This window comes from Mercenaria mercenaria, chromosome 19 (genome assembly GCF_021730395.1).
Source record: "Mercenaria mercenaria strain notata chromosome 19, MADL_Memer_1, whole genome shotgun sequence".
NCBI classification, from domain to species: Eukaryota; Metazoa; Mollusca; class Bivalvia; order Venerida; family Veneridae; genus Mercenaria; species Mercenaria mercenaria.
In genome coordinates, this window is record NC_069379.1 from 675,563 (window position 1) to 692,260 (window position 16,698).

The 16,698-nt window shown below is 34.4% G+C and overlaps 1 protein-coding gene across 3 annotated transcripts in view; it reads left to right on the forward strand.

The window, feature by feature from the left end:
• Window positions 1-1,145: 1,145 nt before the first annotated feature.
• Window positions 1,146-16,698, forward strand: part of LOC123544433 (neurogenic locus notch homolog protein 3-like) — a 30,828-nt gene continuing 15,275 nt past the window's right edge. The window contains exons 1-17 of one of the 3 annotated variants that reach the window (XM_053532013.1): window positions 1,146-1,332; window positions 2,667-2,749; window positions 5,271-5,342; window positions 5,577-5,673; window positions 6,528-6,625; window positions 7,440-7,499; window positions 8,099-8,192; window positions 9,397-9,612; window positions 10,081-10,188; window positions 10,429-10,539; window positions 11,006-11,116; window positions 11,717-11,827; window positions 12,366-12,476; window positions 13,572-13,682; window positions 14,880-14,990; window positions 15,299-15,409; window positions 16,511-16,621. In XM_053532013.1, the coding sequence (XP_053387988.1) occupies window positions 1,260-1,332; window positions 2,667-2,749; window positions 5,271-5,342; window positions 5,577-5,673; window positions 6,528-6,625; window positions 7,440-7,499; window positions 8,099-8,192; window positions 9,397-9,612; window positions 10,081-10,188; window positions 10,429-10,539; window positions 11,006-11,116; window positions 11,717-11,827; window positions 12,366-12,476; window positions 13,572-13,682; window positions 14,880-14,990; window positions 15,299-15,409; window positions 16,511-16,621 (1,789 nt within the window). In that variant the 5' untranslated portion in view covers window positions 1,146-1,259. The remainder of the gene's footprint in view (window positions 1,333-2,666; window positions 2,750-5,270; window positions 5,343-5,576; window positions 5,674-6,527; window positions 6,626-7,439; window positions 7,500-8,098; window positions 8,193-9,396; window positions 9,613-10,080; window positions 10,189-10,428; window positions 10,540-11,005; window positions 11,117-11,716; window positions 11,828-12,365; window positions 12,477-13,571; window positions 13,683-14,879; window positions 14,991-15,298; window positions 15,410-16,510; window positions 16,622-16,698) is intronic. The other 2 variants (XM_053532015.1, XM_053532014.1) reach the window with 2 other exon arrangements.

Genomic DNA, 16,698 nt, shown 5'->3' on the forward strand with positions numbered 1-16,698 from the left:
GACGAACTTGATAAAGGACACCTAGACAATGCGACATGCCAAAATGTCTAAGTTGAGGGTGCCTCAGCTTCAGACAGAAATATTTATAAAGTTTTCTTCAAAAAGTCTATGAAAGAAAAATGACCAATAAGCGGCGGTAGGGGAAATGCATGCTACCGTCCAGGCCCTCTTACCCCGGGTTGCGCAGAATGCGACATTTTCAATTACAGAGCAAGTCATTTCGCCGCCCACTTTTCGGCCCTTTCTTTTAGTCTTATTTTTTTTATCAAAGTTTCCTAGATTATGATTAATATAATTATGATGTAAAATGTGTGTCGTTTTAAATAATGTTCTACATAAAAACATGAAAATATTACTTTAAAAACTACATTTTGTTTTGCTTTGTAAATAACCGATCGTATGTAAAAATGCAGACAGCATGCACGTTTCGTAGCTTAAAGTGTGCATTGACTAATGCGGCCGTGTATCTTTTTTAAAGATACTACTGACAATATTATCAAGGCGGAGCGGTGGAAAACAAACACGATTGAACGTAACACATGTAAACATTTTAATAATATTTTGCAACACGATGCCCTGTTTTTGTAAAATAATGAACACCGAAATAGGCAAATAATAAATTACATGCAATTTCAGAATTTCAATTCAATTTCCAACTACAGAAAAAAGAAGTTATTGAATAAGTAACCTCATCTGCATTGATCTGTTAATTTATCACAAACGGGTGTGCCGCTCTATGTTAACGTTGTCACCTCATAATTAAGTGACTATTACATCGCAGACAGAAATGTAAACACAGTCGGGTAGCATTAAAGAAAGTCATCACCCACACATTGGATTATGTAGATAACGAATCAAAGCATCCGAATGTTGATTGATCGGTGAACATTTTAATTGCATAGAGCAATCACTCTGGATACAAAATTGACCGTACGCCGGCAACAAAATTATGTTGATGATCGAAACCATGGTAGAAGAACATAATAAATATTATTTTTAAACAGTTTTATCTGTTTCCTTCATATTCATTTGACTATAAACCACCTTTGTGCTTGAACGCATGATAATATTTCATGCTTATCAAGATTTATTTCACTTTCGTCATCAAAATTTCGATGAATCATCGTTAACCTTAAATTTGCATAGAAATCTGGCGGAATTATACCAAATTATTTTAGAAGTGGTGGAATCTAGTATTTTGTAGCAAAAATATATGTGAAATACGGACATATTTTTTTACAAGATATTCAGTGAAAAAAATGAAATTTTTTTCAGGAGCTGCCTCAATTTTCACTTCGTTTGTTTTCTTGGCGGCATGTCTTCAGTCAGTCCGTAAGTAACACATTTGCTTCCATGTGAATATTCTCTTTATATTTAGTATCTTCCTCCAAATCGTTACTCCACAATACTTAAACATCGTCTTGAAAATCATTTAAAGTATTATATGTATTTCCAAATAGTTTTTGTTTTAATTTTTTTCAGCATACTTGCTTAAAAAACTGAAACATATTAGTGAGGGCAGCATATAGTCAACAAAGTTGGTACTAAAGTGTATTTTGTCATTATTTATTTTTAAAGCGGAATCAACTCACGTGCAACTAGTTCCTTGTGTATAGGACAAAGTTTCACGCGCAACATACTTCATTTTATTGATGAAAAGGATAAAACTTCACAGGCAAAAAGTGCTAGACAACATTTTCCGTATAGAAAAGCGTGTTTTCTGATGTATCAGACAACATTTTATTTCAGACAGATTATTAAAAACAACAAAGGTAAATGAAAAAATTGTACGCGCAAATATAAAACTAGTCATTTTTAGAACTACATTTCATGTATGCAAACAACATGATTCGTGTAAATGCCAAAATGCGTCGTACATTAACAGTAGTTTACTGATGTAAAAGACAAAATTTTCACGCGCAAAAATAATTTCATTGACGCAAAGGACATACTTTTCACCCGCAGTTCTAAATAACTTTACTGATGTGCATAAAAATCACGCACACAAAATTAGTTTAGAGATGAAAAAGGACATAATTTTACGCGGGAAAAAAGCTATCAGATTGGCTTGATTCAACATCGAACTATCTCGATCACGTGATCGATAACCGAAATGCGCCGTGTTTTTTGTTTTGTTTTTTTTTTTCAATCTGGCTATTCGGCATGTCCCGCAACCAGTTCGAATCAGGCGAAATGAGAGTACTGGGCGTAATCAGGGTACACAATCGAGCCCGTCTATAGATATAAAGTACAACCTTTAAGCGTAAAGTTTAAACAGCTTCAGTTTTCTCATGTGTGTAACAAAAGCGTGTAGAACAAAATGTTAAGTTTATAGGTGTATGGGACAAAAGATTATTTCTATTGATGTCTAAGACATTTTCATTTTCATTTTCGGGACAAGAACCTTTATGTATACTAAAAAAAAATGAAATCTTACACTGTAAAATTTAAAGTCCTTCTATTCGTTATTGACTTATTTTCAATTCAGCTGAGATATACGCACTGAACCTTAGGCTGGGTATTGTGGTGATGCTTTTGTCAAATACAGCCAAACGCAGTTACAGAGTATCCCAACTATTCCTTAGAAAACAGTGATCTATTAAAATGTATATAATTTAAGTTGTGACGAGTAAAATAATTATCTTAAAAACGACATGTGTTTACAGTTTGTACCTATACTTGTCTGTTTGGAAACGACCTTCCGGAACCACAGGACGGAACGTTGGTCGCCGACTGCGGTCCCCATGAGGTTAGTATAGATGATTTATATGTATACATGTATATTTATGCATATTTAAGAAGTTTATACATATTAACATATTTTAACTTTCAATGCTTGTTATATTATTATTTATCATTATTTGTATTGTTTTAAAGAAGGACTTTTGACCGTAGATTATTCTTTTGCTGTCATAGCTAGTGTAAAGCATCGACACCTGGTTTCCTAGTAAGACAGAGTTACCACTGGACCACATCTTCTGTGATGTCTTGTATCAGAATATTGCTCTTATAAATCCTGTATTAGCCTGCCAGCTACGGGTTCGAAACTATCTGGCTGCACAAGGCAGATTGTCAATACGGGTAAATTACGGTAAAAGGGTGTAACTAGGTATTCTGTACTGGTGGTACGAACCAGCAACCTAAAGTAGCTGCTATATGTACCAACACATCCGTACTTTCATAACCGTATAACAAAATGTTGCGATGAAAAGTCAAAATCATGTCTTTAATTAGTGTAAGGAAGTGATAAAATTAATCATTATTTAAAAGTGGAATTTTAACACAATATACCAAACTCTTTCAGTCACCAGTACGAAATAATAAATTTCCAAATATGACTTTCATATCTTGATTGGGGCAGTCTTTTTAAGAAAAGACAAACCGTACGCAGTAATTCCTTCCCTTCAGCTTCAGAAATCTCTACGTAAAGGTAAGGGAGACCACTGCGTAGAAGACTAAAGGATGCGCATAATGCCACTTTAAAGTACTTTAAGTAGGGGTGACTATTGAGGCCAATTTTGACTATTGCAATACTATTGATATTGCTTAAAAACTATTGCGATACTATTCTATTGCAGGTTACTATTGCGATACTATTGCAATAGTTATCGGCCATCATATTTTATACAGTAAAGCTACCAACTGGCATTGTTACACGGTGTAAGAGACGGCACTGTTTATAATTGCTGTTAACACACATTGAGATGTTTGTACAACTGAAACGGACAGAAATAATTCTAATATAAATATTTCTTGCCTTCCTTGGCTTTGGAACAATAAGTAAAACAATAAACCTATGCAAGGTATACTCAAACGAATCGGCCATTTTGTTGCGAATGTCAACATGTTTAATAACCCAAAGCATCGAAAAAGACGAAAATTAACGGATCGGATTAAGGTGTACCAGCACTAAATGAAGGGTCCTACCGAACAGTTTGCTGTATAATACAAGTAGCCTTCTTTCTCCATGTCCATAGTACATTTTCTCATCTAATATTAACAGGTTACTTAAACATATTTAATCAAAGTTTGTAAGAAACTAAATTTATTAATTATCTCCCAGACTTCTCAGTCCTTTATGGTAGTTTAATTCCGTGAGGGTAATTATTGTAATGGAGTCGTAAACATTTTCTGAGCCGCAAATAAAGGCTGGCTCTGTTTCTTGGTTATTTCTGTATTTACTAAAATTTCAAAACTATCGAAACTATCGATTGTTGAAGGAACTATCGGCGATTGTTATTGGATCGTGACTTTTCTATCGATGCATGCTATCGGGACACTTAGTATCGCAATGCATCGATAGTTCGATGTATCGTTACACCCCTAACTTTAAGGTAGTGGATAATAACGTATTCTCCGAAGAACGCCGAAACCGCCGAATGAGCATGTGTTATAATCACACAGAGAGTGCAATGTTTCATTGTGGGTCCACAACCTTTGATAAATAGACAAGGCGAAAGATTTCCTGCGGCCAGAAGTTAAACAGACCAGAAATTGTTATGGATGTTTGTGTGACCACAGTCTAAAAAGTAATTTATGGTTGAAAATCGAGCTTGTTTTTTCTTATCGTACCATTACGCTTTAATGTAGGAAATATTACTCCATTCTACGTGTTTTACAAGTAGATCTATGAAATATACATTTCCAAATAAGTATGCAATACACAGAATCGCAACAGGAGATAATCTTTTTTTTTAATCAAAGAGCTATATGTATTTTATACTTCTTTGTTTTAATCTAATCTAAATTTATTTTTATAGCTCTTTTTTATTTCTTAATTCTGAAAGTCATTGTTTTGAGCAAAATAACTATATTTCCCTTTTATGTATAACATAGCTTTTATCTCAACTGGTCACATTCCTTGACTATTGAAACACTTTATTAGAGCTGTCACATATGTGATTCATGCTTTCACCTGGACGTCGTTGACATATAGAGTAAAACAACACCGAACCATAATCCAGGAAATTAAAGAGCATTAAAAAATCTGTTACGAAAAAACTAAGTATCAATATTGATCATTGCTGAAAGTTTGAATAAATTATATGAAATAATGAATGAGTAATTCAGATCACAAGCATTTCTCTATTTATCATATAGCTCGCCAGCTATATTGCGAAAACGGCGTTCCGTAAATGCGATAAACCAATCACATATCGGTAAAAATCACGTGATATCACCCATTCCCCATGTGCTACACTACTTGTTGCATTCCAATATGCCTGAAGGCCGCAGGTAATAATAAATGATGTTTTTTGTTTATTTCACAGACATGTTACCTAGAACAATATATTACCCCTGCTGGGTACGTCAGAAACAAGGTCGGCTGTAAAGACACACAGGTAAGATCAATGATTGACAAAAGACTTTAGACTTGCTTTAAAGATTCCTGTGATAATGTCAGTATATTATTACTGGTGATGGATACGTAGCAAGCAAAGTTGATGGTAAAGATGTAAAAGTAAGATAAATTTATCACCCGGGTCTGATACGTTAGTATGACCAGTTTACCACTCAGGCTGCAAGGTTGTTATAAGGTTTGCAGTGCGTAAAATTCTATGAATATTTCATTTTAGTTTTGTGGTGCGTCAACTGTCTCGGCACCGAACATGGGAATATGTAGTGATTGTTGCTACAGGGATCTGTGCGCTACAACGTTATGCGGAAATACAGGTAAAGTTGACTACCTTGTTAATAACGGAAGATTTATTAGTTTGAATTATCATAAAAACAGAAATGTATTTTTTAAACAATCAATACAGTCAGCATGATTTCCTGCCTGTAACTTCAATCATGTTGAAACAGAGTAACATTTTAAAGAAACCCTACAAAACAATTGTATTCTTTTGTATTTCCATGATAATTATACATGCTTTGCATGAAGAAAATGAGAAATAACAAGTATCTAGTTACAAATTGACAATGACATATATAAGGCCAAGACAATGTGTTTAATGTCTAAATATATTGTTAAACTACTGTAGCAGTATGCACGGTACTTGATGTATTAACGTGAGTTTATACCAAACTTTTTTTTACAGTGTTATTATTCTATGTTTATAAAACATACCGAAAAGAGAATAACTGATCAAATTGTAAAAACACATTCATTCAGGTAGGGCCTAAATTGTCTACCTGTCATTTTGTAGAATAACTGTATTATACCAGTGTTATCAGAATGATTTGCACGAAGTTCATGTGGCAGGAAAAAGTAGGTCACTAGGTCGTTGTGGGTCTTTGATTGACATACACTTTTCCTTATTGCTCTTTGTTCTATATGTGACGTCAACAGGAAATAGTTGCATTTTTTTTTTAAATAAGCTTTTGTAAGTTGTTTCATTATTGTTTTTTTACTTTCTTTAATCAGTTACACGAAAGTGTCGACTTATAAATGGAATTAAATATGAACAAAGCTTTTTCTGTTTGGTGGACGAAACAATGCCACCCAATGCCAGTCAGTGCTAAGTCTTCTCATATACGGTTATATCTTTTTATCAAAACTGTGTCTTATATATATTCGATTGTAGGGTGGCCAAACAACACTGGACCAATTTGTTACCACTGTGATTATAATGTAGATAGACCTGAACTGTGTGATTCTATTAGAGTGTGTGGCAAAGACGAGGTGGGTTTTTGTGGATATTTACAGCTTATTAGATTTGTATATATTTAGAAATATGCACGAGTTTTGCAGCGGAAACATTTCGCGACTGTAGGAGAGCAATATCATTCCCCGAAAGAGCGAGTGCTTATTTCTCTGTAAAATTGTAATAATCATTTTATTACATATATATATACTTCACTTACAATCATAATATAAATGATAAAAATTTGTTCTTTGGCCTGAGTAAAAATGAAAATATCGTCAACAAGAACTTTTAACGCGACTACATGCATAAAACTGACGTAGCAAATGATGTCAACTCAACAGAGTTTATAAGTGTGTAGATCTATGTAATAAAATATAATATTTGTCTGCAAACAATCTAGGAAAACAACATCAGTTATAATGTAAAAGATAAGAAATGTTCACATATTTAAATCAAAAGCGGATCCAAGAGAACGGGTCTGTAACATATCTACGATTCGGTGATCTTAAGGATGGCGACCAAAGTCGTCTAACAAAAACAATAAGAAGGAAAATAAAAAGAAGAAAAAATGAGTTGAAAGATGGTATTGTTACAACCATTAATGCTTAAAATACACTTCAAATAAGGCCCGATCGCAACATTGCCAAATACTTTCTGAGAGGGCACGGTCCCTAATTTCCAAACATAATCTACCAAGCCCTCATAGCAAATTTACTGATCTACCTCTGCAAATGAATAGGCTTCCTATATGACGTAGCTCACTTTTCAGATTTAATATGTATGTTCAAATAAATATTCGTCCTTTTTAACATAATTATTTTGACATGCTTTTTTTATTTTTATTGACAGTCTTGCGGTGTGAACCAGATGCCTGGCGGGAAATATGAAGTGAAGTGTGTGAGACAAGCGGTACGTATATATAACATTGTGTAAATATCCTATTTTCTAATGTGCTTGCTTTTGTTAAATCGGGCTTACGCTAAAATGACGTCACGTTAACGTGGGATGACGTCAATGTTTTTGTTGCGATTAAGAAAGAGCGCTTTTATATTTTATCTTATGTTTTAGATTAAGGGCATATTAGAATCGAAATAATGTATAGCAAAATCGTATTTTACCTAAATTAATTACACCCAAAATCGATCGGTTAAACATCGCCAGAATATTTCATTTGGGCAACGCCCTCGTGAAATTATTCCACGGATGTATAATCTCTTTCCGTGTATTAATAGCATTACAACACGGGTTTTCTATACATTATTTCTTAATCATTCCTGTTTTTTTTCCTACTAACATAAGAAATATTTTGTCACATGTTTAAGTTGTCATAAGGTCGACAACAGCCTTTAGTCTACCAATTTCGACTGGCTTTTAAACTTGTGGCTTCGAAAGTTATGATGAACTCACAGTCTTCTGCATTACGAACATAGAAAACACAAACTTTTCGTCTTTGAATTAATTCGCGTAACTTTTTACACAACATGTTTTGGTTTCCTTTCTATTTATAGACCTGCAGCCAGTTGTCAGCCTCCAGCGCATGCGCATCTTGCTGTAACTCTCAGCTGTGCAATTCAAAATGCAATGCACAAACACAATATGCAGGTTTGTAGCTTTATAAAGCGACAATATATGCTTCCATAGGTTGGTATTATCTGTCAGCTCTTTGAAATACTGGCAGAACAAATATAAAGATAAGAATTCAGTGCAGGTCAGTAACTTCTGGGATGTGTCTCCATGTCTACAATTAAACCAGAACAGAGTCCAATTTGTTAGGATCGAAGATTTGAAGTTATTAAGTGATCGCAAGCTCTGCGACTGAGAAATACTTAATCTTATTAAATCGTCGTGTATCATATGATATAAGAATTATTAACTATATATTCAATTTCCTACTAAACATTCCTCATCATCAATACTTCTGTTGGTATATTTCCTTTTTAATCAATAGAAACATTGCCAACACTTCAGTATATAAGTGCCAGAGATCTTTCGTGTTTTGCACGATTGTCACGCAAGGTTTTGGAGTATTGATACACATCGTAATAATCTGTCACTGCAAAGAAAATTCTGGCTTTTGTGAATCTTTTTCTTGCATGCTGTATTTTTTAATTAATAGAAGAAATGAACTAGAACGTATGCTTTTCTTTTGAACACAATATCGTTATAGATCTAGAAGCGCATGAATATACGCATAGATTCATAAATTGCAGCACGGGAGTCATCTTGCACTCTGGAGTGTAAGACGAGTTTTTCTTGCATATTGGACTGGCGTTTCCGGTTATTTTACCCATGCCGGCAAAACCGCTCTGGCCCCCCCCCCCCCCCCCCCCGCCCATGCCAGATGACTCTCGTGCTGTTAATGACAAGCCTCATTACCGCCCAATGCGCAGGTGCCCTCGGGACAGATATTTCTATCCGATTCGTAAACACATGACAGATATTATTATTCCAGTCCCGGCAAAAGCACGGGAAAATCCAGTCTGACATGTTAGAACATGTCTTCACTTGACTGGAACTCGTTTTTTTTGTTCTGAAAGTCTTTCGATATGCAAACATTAGTATTAATTTTTTTTTTTGTACAATAAAGACATTTCTTAGGAAGGTTCCTCAAGTTGATACTAGATTCTATTTGATGTTCAGTTCAAAGTACTTCGAGATTTATATAGAAATCTACTGGCACTGGCAAGCTTCACTCGGATTCCGTCTGTCCTGACCCTAGAGCGCTCTAATGTAAATACCATTTTTCCTTAACTGAATGTTTAAGTAACTAAATGATAATTCTTGTGTTTGTTGTCCCTAATTTCAGTATGTATGGACGATAGCACGTGCCAAGCACTAAATCAGACATTTTCGTCTGCCGGACAGGATGTTTGTACAATTGACGGTATGAAAATATTCTGCAACAAATCGTGTTCCCTATGCACGAGCCCATCTACAACTGCTCAGATGACGTCACAGATGACGACAACAGCATCAGTTGTAGCTTCCGTAACAACGGCACCAGCGGCACAAACTACTATAGGTACGAATTTGTTACTTTTTACAAGTAAAAGTTACGACAGCTTAGTGAATAAGGCACCAGCTCCGCAGTGCCAGAGGCCGGAGGCTTGATCCCTGTTAAAGGTAGATCCTGTTGCCAAATAGTTAGTTGAAAAATATTTACCGATTGCCAACCGGCTGGTACAAAACAGGAAACCGGGAATAAATGCTGTTCGATGTAAATGAGTTTCTCTGTAGTCATCATGGCTGACCTTCTTAGTAGGAGTGACACTGTGATTGCTCTATTATTTTTTCAAGTGTTACAACATAGATCTATTACTCTTTATGTTATTTCTGTCGTATTTTGTTTTGGGACTTGCTCTAGAATTGTGAAAAAACTACAACATGTATATTTAACATTAAGAGTAATATTTGCATAATTAAACCAAAATATCAGTGAATCCTTAAAGTTATTCCTTTTTAACTTTCTGATTTTGATATTTTCTACCAGCAAATCCTTGTTCGTCCAACCCGTGCGTTCATGGTGTATGTTCAGTCTCAGGAACAGCGGCAAAGTGCACGTGCTCTGCGGGATATATTGGCACACTGTGTGACAGACGTGAGTATTAAAATGTGAAAATAATTGAAATGTGACTGGCTGTGTGTATAAGTAACGAGATTTTCCACCTATTTGATATAAGAAGATGCAAGCTATACGATTTAAAAAAACAACTTTTTTCATACCACAAAAATAAACTTTCTTAATTTCAGTTTTCCACGAAAGTTAGCAAACACGAAACATAACCTCAATCAATCGTGCTTTACAACTGTTTTATGTCTTTGGTCTGCATTTTTTCAGGGGACCCCTGTTCAGCAACACCTTGTGTCCATGGCGCCTGCTCTCCTCTTACAAACGGAGCTTTTAAGTGTACATGTAAATCGGGCTTTACTGGTCCTCTCTGCGATGGAGGTTAGTAAAATCAGTTCCTTATTTATTTGAAGAGACCATATTCTTTTGAGGTAATAAATTCAATTCACATGGAGGCCTTTGTGTTAAGTTGTGGTAAGTGGTTCTAACTGAAGGCATATGTATATCTAAGCAATTGTTGTTGTTTTTTTTTAAATCTACGAAAATCTATAAAAGATTAAGACATATACATTCTTATACGACCATTCTGTTTGATTATCACTGTGAAAAATGAAGTTGTTTCTACGTGTACGTTTATAGCCTTTATGCAAGAGAAAAAAGATGAAGAAAATATGCAAAAATGAATAGCATAATGTGTTTGCCCTTACTGTTCGTTTATATGCGCATTATAATAAATTGAATTCAATGACTGACACCTATTCCCTTATTTTCCTTATTTTTATGGATCTAATATCATTGTACACATCAATATATTTCTTTTATATGAGCCCATGATGACTTTTTTCAGCGGTAAGTCCTTGCTCTACGAACCCCTGTGTCCACGGAACCTGCACAAACACCGGAAACAACTTCCAGTGTTCCTGCCTGACAGGATTTGTGGGGAAGTTATGCGATCATGGTAAGAAATAAATGATTTAACAAGATTTAGATTATACCTGATTATTTTTAGTCATATGTACATACATGTATTTCTAACATTTTGAAGAATATACGCTTTGCAAGAAAATCTTATTATTGAACTAGCTGAAATTGTCTAAAAGCAAAGTTTTCAGTAAATCAATATACATTTAAATACATTTATCTTTTGAATGAAGAATGTTCAATCATACACTTTTTCCGTTGAATAAGTTTTCTGTCAATATAAGTTTCTGTCAGAAAATAAACTTTCTTTTAGTTTTAAAGATATCCAGTGGCTATCTGACAATAAAAAATATCTTTATGTACATCTTGTATATAGTTCAGATGTAGAAAATCTTCATCAGATGTATTTAACTTTACTAAATATATATGTTAATTGTGTAAGTAGAGCTACGAAATATTCCATGATTTAATGTCATTTTGTAACATTCGATTGTAAAAAAATTCCAGTGTTTTAAAGTTAGTATACATTTTATTTACTGTAACAAAAATTAAAGCGGTTGAACATTACTTCCCTAACTAGTCTGCAAATATTATCATCTATTATGTTCTGTTTCTCTACAAATATCCTTTATTCTAGTTGACCCCTGCAAAGGATCCCCCTGCGCTCACGGTGTATGTACATCTTTAACGAATGGAACATTCCATTGCACATGCAATTCTGGTTTTACCGGTCAGCTATGTGATAAATGTAAGTAAATATGAAAATTAAAGTTTCGAAAAATGCGCCCTCTGAGCCTACTTTAGTTGTCCGACCATCGACTGTGGTTGCTGTTGTAGAAGTTGGTGATCCCATCGTGAATCATGTCAGTCAGTGAAATGCATCGATGCAAATTAAAGGTTTGTGTTCCGCTTTTCGTTCATGCCATGTGTCTTACATGACCGGGAACAGAAAAAAATTAATCTGATCGAGCAGAGCAGTGTCGACTAGCGATAGTGATGAACACCTGTTGCTACAATCAAAATAGAAGCAACAGTTAAAATGGTCTGGAAATGCTGTTTGCTATATTGTCTACGTTCAAAAAATGGTAACTTATTCACAATTTGGATGAAACTTTTAAATTAATAAAATTTCAGTACGGTGTCAAACATTCTAAATAAAATTTTGTTTTAGTGTACCCAAAACCTTTCAAGTCGACCTTAACTTTCCAATAAAGTATTTGTCTTTGATGTACCGAATAATTTGCAACAAACTAATCTGTTGTTCTTCTGATTTTCTTTATTTTTAGCACAGAGTCCCTGTACAACTAACCCTTGTGTTCAAGGAACGTGTTCAGCATCAGGGAATGCAGTCATTTGTTCCTGTTACCAAGGTTACGTCGGGACTTATTGTGACAGGCGTAAGGGAAGTTTCAAATTATAAAGAGTTACAGTTAATTCAATTTACCTACTGCTTTTTTCACCTTAACGATCCTTTTTTAGGATAGAGGAAAAGTATAAACAATTAAGGTAGTTCTGCACGGTCGGATTAAAAACTTATCTTCACTGTAGAATTTGATTAAACCATATGCCTAGACAATTCGGCCATAAACGATAGGGCGGCGTGTTTGTTTTGTTTTTTTTGCTAAACTGATTTGATAAGCATGGACCTCAAGCAAGTTTTTGTAATAGCAGTCTGTTAAAAAATCACAATTTCGAATAGAATGTTTCTTTTCTACAACGAAGACTTTAAAAAAAATTCTCACAGTTGTAGATGCACATATCAACTGTAATATGATGCAATGAAATGGACAGGTTTGTGAAATTGTTTTGAGAAATTAAAGAGATTCACACGTCATGCTTATTTCATGACATCATTTGAAATTGTCAAACTTTTTAATAGCAAATTTTATCTAAAGAATGATAGTAACGTCGTTTAATAAATTTACTCCCGAGTTGCAAATAGTTCATTAAATGATATACATGTCCGTATGTCGGGTACGTTATTCTACGTTATTCAGATAAATAACGTTGCGCCACTACTTCCGGTTAATCAAGCGTACACAACTACCTTAAAGGTAATGGAAATTTCCGTTCAGTTCCGTACTTTATGTATGTAAAATATTATTGAGGATGAAATCGACTTACATTAATATGTAACTTTTCTTGGTACGTTCATTTCGACAACCAGATAAGGTATTTTTCGCTATTTTTTTTTTTCACTTTGGTCCAAAATTATTAAAGTGAGACTGGAGACATGTCTCAACGTGCAGCCTTACCATTGGTTTATTTCGAGCTTGTGCTCAGAAGCAACCAATCAGCTGTGAGAATTTTGAGGCTGGTCACAAACCTCAGGGTTGAATAGTATTAACTGGAGTTTTACATGCATTTATCTTTGAATATAGACTACAACAATGGAACTGTAGAATGCATTAACTCTGCGTAAGCCATATCTTAACATACAAATTAAATCAATAGTTTTAAATGAACGAGGTTGTTTTTATTCTTTTTTCAAGCCGATCCCTGCAAAATTTCTCCATGCGACCACGGGGTGTGTAGCTCATTGACAAATGGGACGTTTTCTTGCACGTGCAACTCTGGGTTTACCGGGCTTCTGTGCGATGCAGGTAAGTCCAAAATCAAATCACCTTTGCTGATTTCAAAAACATTCCGAAAGACCAAGTCCGCTTACTAGTAAACATTTCGTAATAGTTGATGAAAAGGTTATATAACGTTGTGTTGATATTTCATTTTCATTTCTGATTTTAGGATTTCAAAACACAATTTTATTGTTGTTTGTATCTGAAAGATAGGACATAGTATCAATGGCAGCAGATAGCATCCCTTTTGAAGTTACATGAATGTGTCTACAAAATGATCTCTTTTTTTTTTAAATATTACAGTGGAATTTTACAAGTACTCAACTTTAAGCGTATAAGCGGCAAGTGAATCTGTCTTTGCGACGAGTGTAGACCACAAACAGTCTGCACGTCTCAATGCAGACTGATCATTCTCTGCACTGTTGGCTATTTAGTCAGTAAATTTTCATTGAATATCCCTTCGAATAATAAATGGTATTGCCAAAATTGAATGATGGGTCAGTCCATTTTAAGAAATTTAGCAGGGACAAGGTTAAAATACAAGTATCCCAGTCACTCACCGTGCTGTACTCTCACGTTGGTGTTGCATTTCAATGTTACATTTAATATAGATTATTATAAGATTACTTTGATATTGTTACGTCTAAGGTAACAACTGTTTGTTACTTAAAGTACTAAAGGTAATAGACAAAGAAACCCGCTACTATTTACAATATCATAATTTATGTTTCAGAACTAACAATTCAAATACCTTGAAAATGTAAACTAGTGGTAAACTTCCATTTGTCCAAATCATTTCCTGGTCAAATTGAAATCCAATCAGTATTAATTAAAAATTTCATCCAAAGAATATAAATCTTCTGTTTAAAGATAAATTTTAATCCACAGTATTATTGTAAACCCATCAAATGTAAAATGTCCAAACTGGCAATATTCTGTCATTGAGAAATACAGGCAAGGTTCGACCCTGTTCCCTGACAGCTTCCTGTTTAAAGCATCATGGAAGGTTCCAGCATTTTCAATTATCGTCAAGAATAAAAAAAGACGATTTAGGTAGAACCCAGAATTACTCAGACGTTAAAATAATGTTGACACCCTGTTGATGGACCTTTCAAGATAACAGTAGAATATAAACAACATACTGTCATACATGATGTCTAAAAACTAGGACAGGCTTTATAGCAGAAAAATAATAATTTGAAGCATATATAACAACATTTTCAGCTGTGAGTCCATGCGCAACAAATCCATGTCAGCACGGCACGTGCACGAATAATGGTAACAGTTTCCGATGCACGTGTCAGTCCGGATTTATAGGAAGCTTATGTGACAAGCGTAAGTATGTTTATGTATTTAAATCTACGCTTAATAATGTTTATACTTTCAGCACGATAGGTAACGTATTAATATTATAATTGTGCGCGGTATAGTAAATGGTCCTTTTATGTAAACTACTGGAATCAACAAGTTGTGGTATTGTGTAAAAATTCCATTACTTGTATTGTATCAGAATTTACATCATATATGTATCTTATCAGAGTTAGCATTATATGTAATGGATTAAAACTTACATTATAATTATGTCCCGTTTTGAAATTTACATTGTAATGTTGTATGTTTAAGTTGTGTTCTATTGATACCAGGTGACCCCTGCTCAGCATCTCCATGCATGCATGGTGTATGTTCGACACTTACCAACGGAACGTTCCAGTGCACGTGCAGTACTGGGTTTACTGGATTGCTCTGCGACAAAGGTAGGTGAAAATCTTTTACAAATCGCTTTAACTTAATATCTATTTTTAAAATGGTATGGTGATGTAATCATGAATTCTGTGAAAATATGAAGCTAAGTACTTTATTCATGCATCTTTTGTCACAAAAGGTGAATCTTCTAAGGTTTCAAAGTACTCGATTAGCTATTTCTGTTTACGTTACATTACGTAGTTATATTGAAAAACATATAAATTTCATCGACGTTGGCGATTTTTGTCGTTTAGCTGGAAAATAATGCCTAGTAGCCGTTAACCCTTATCATGCTGGACACAATTGATTCTAGATCTGCTTCTGCGACCAGTGCAGATCATGATAAGCCTGCATTCAGTGCAGTCTGAAAGTGACCTGCACTTTTCATGATTCAGTCAGTATCGTTTTGGTATGCACCCCTCTTAACAGTTAATGGTAATGTCCAAATTGAAAGATGGACAAGTTCATTGTAGAAATTTAGCAGGGTAAGGGTTAAAAGGTTAGAACATGTGTTACCGGAAATCTACATGTCGTGTATTTTGACAATAGTAGCTACTGAAGTCAATAAATAGGTTTGATGTTAAGTAATTAAAAGAATTAATAAAACCAATATTTGTACATCGGTCTGACATACAAACAAGCACACGACCCATCTTTTTTATAGCTAAATTTCCGTTTTTAATTAATAAAAGTCTACATTGTAGAACAATATTTTCTTCAAAAGTGAAACACTTCATTAAAAGTATTCAGCATTGAATCAAGTGCATGTTACATTTATTAACTGAATTTACCGAAAAGTATACACATATAAATAGCTTCTGATATCTCAGTGGTTCGTGTTCACAATTTCCACTATCACCTTTAAGAGTATGTACTATTCTTATAGTGGAACATCTACTAGAGGGCCCTTAGTGTAGAAAGTTAATTGAGAATTCGTACATTTTTGCATTAGTTATGAACAGCTGATTGTGTTTTCCTCTTTGTGATAGAAGTATATCTTGAAGTCATTAAGCCATTTATGTTCTAAATATTTCGCCTTACAAATCGTTAATTCAACATTACATGATTATATTATTTCATTATATCTTTATATTATTATCTTATTATATCAGCCACAAGCCCTTGTACAACCAATCCCTGTGTACACGGAACTTGCTCAGCTTCCGGGAATTCGTATCAGTGTACCTGCATTAACGGATTCGTGGGACCAAACTGTGATAAACGTAAGTTTTTGTGATAAACATGACTGTCTTCTGTAAAAGTAACGTAAGAATTCGTTATGAATAGGAGCAAATTGTGA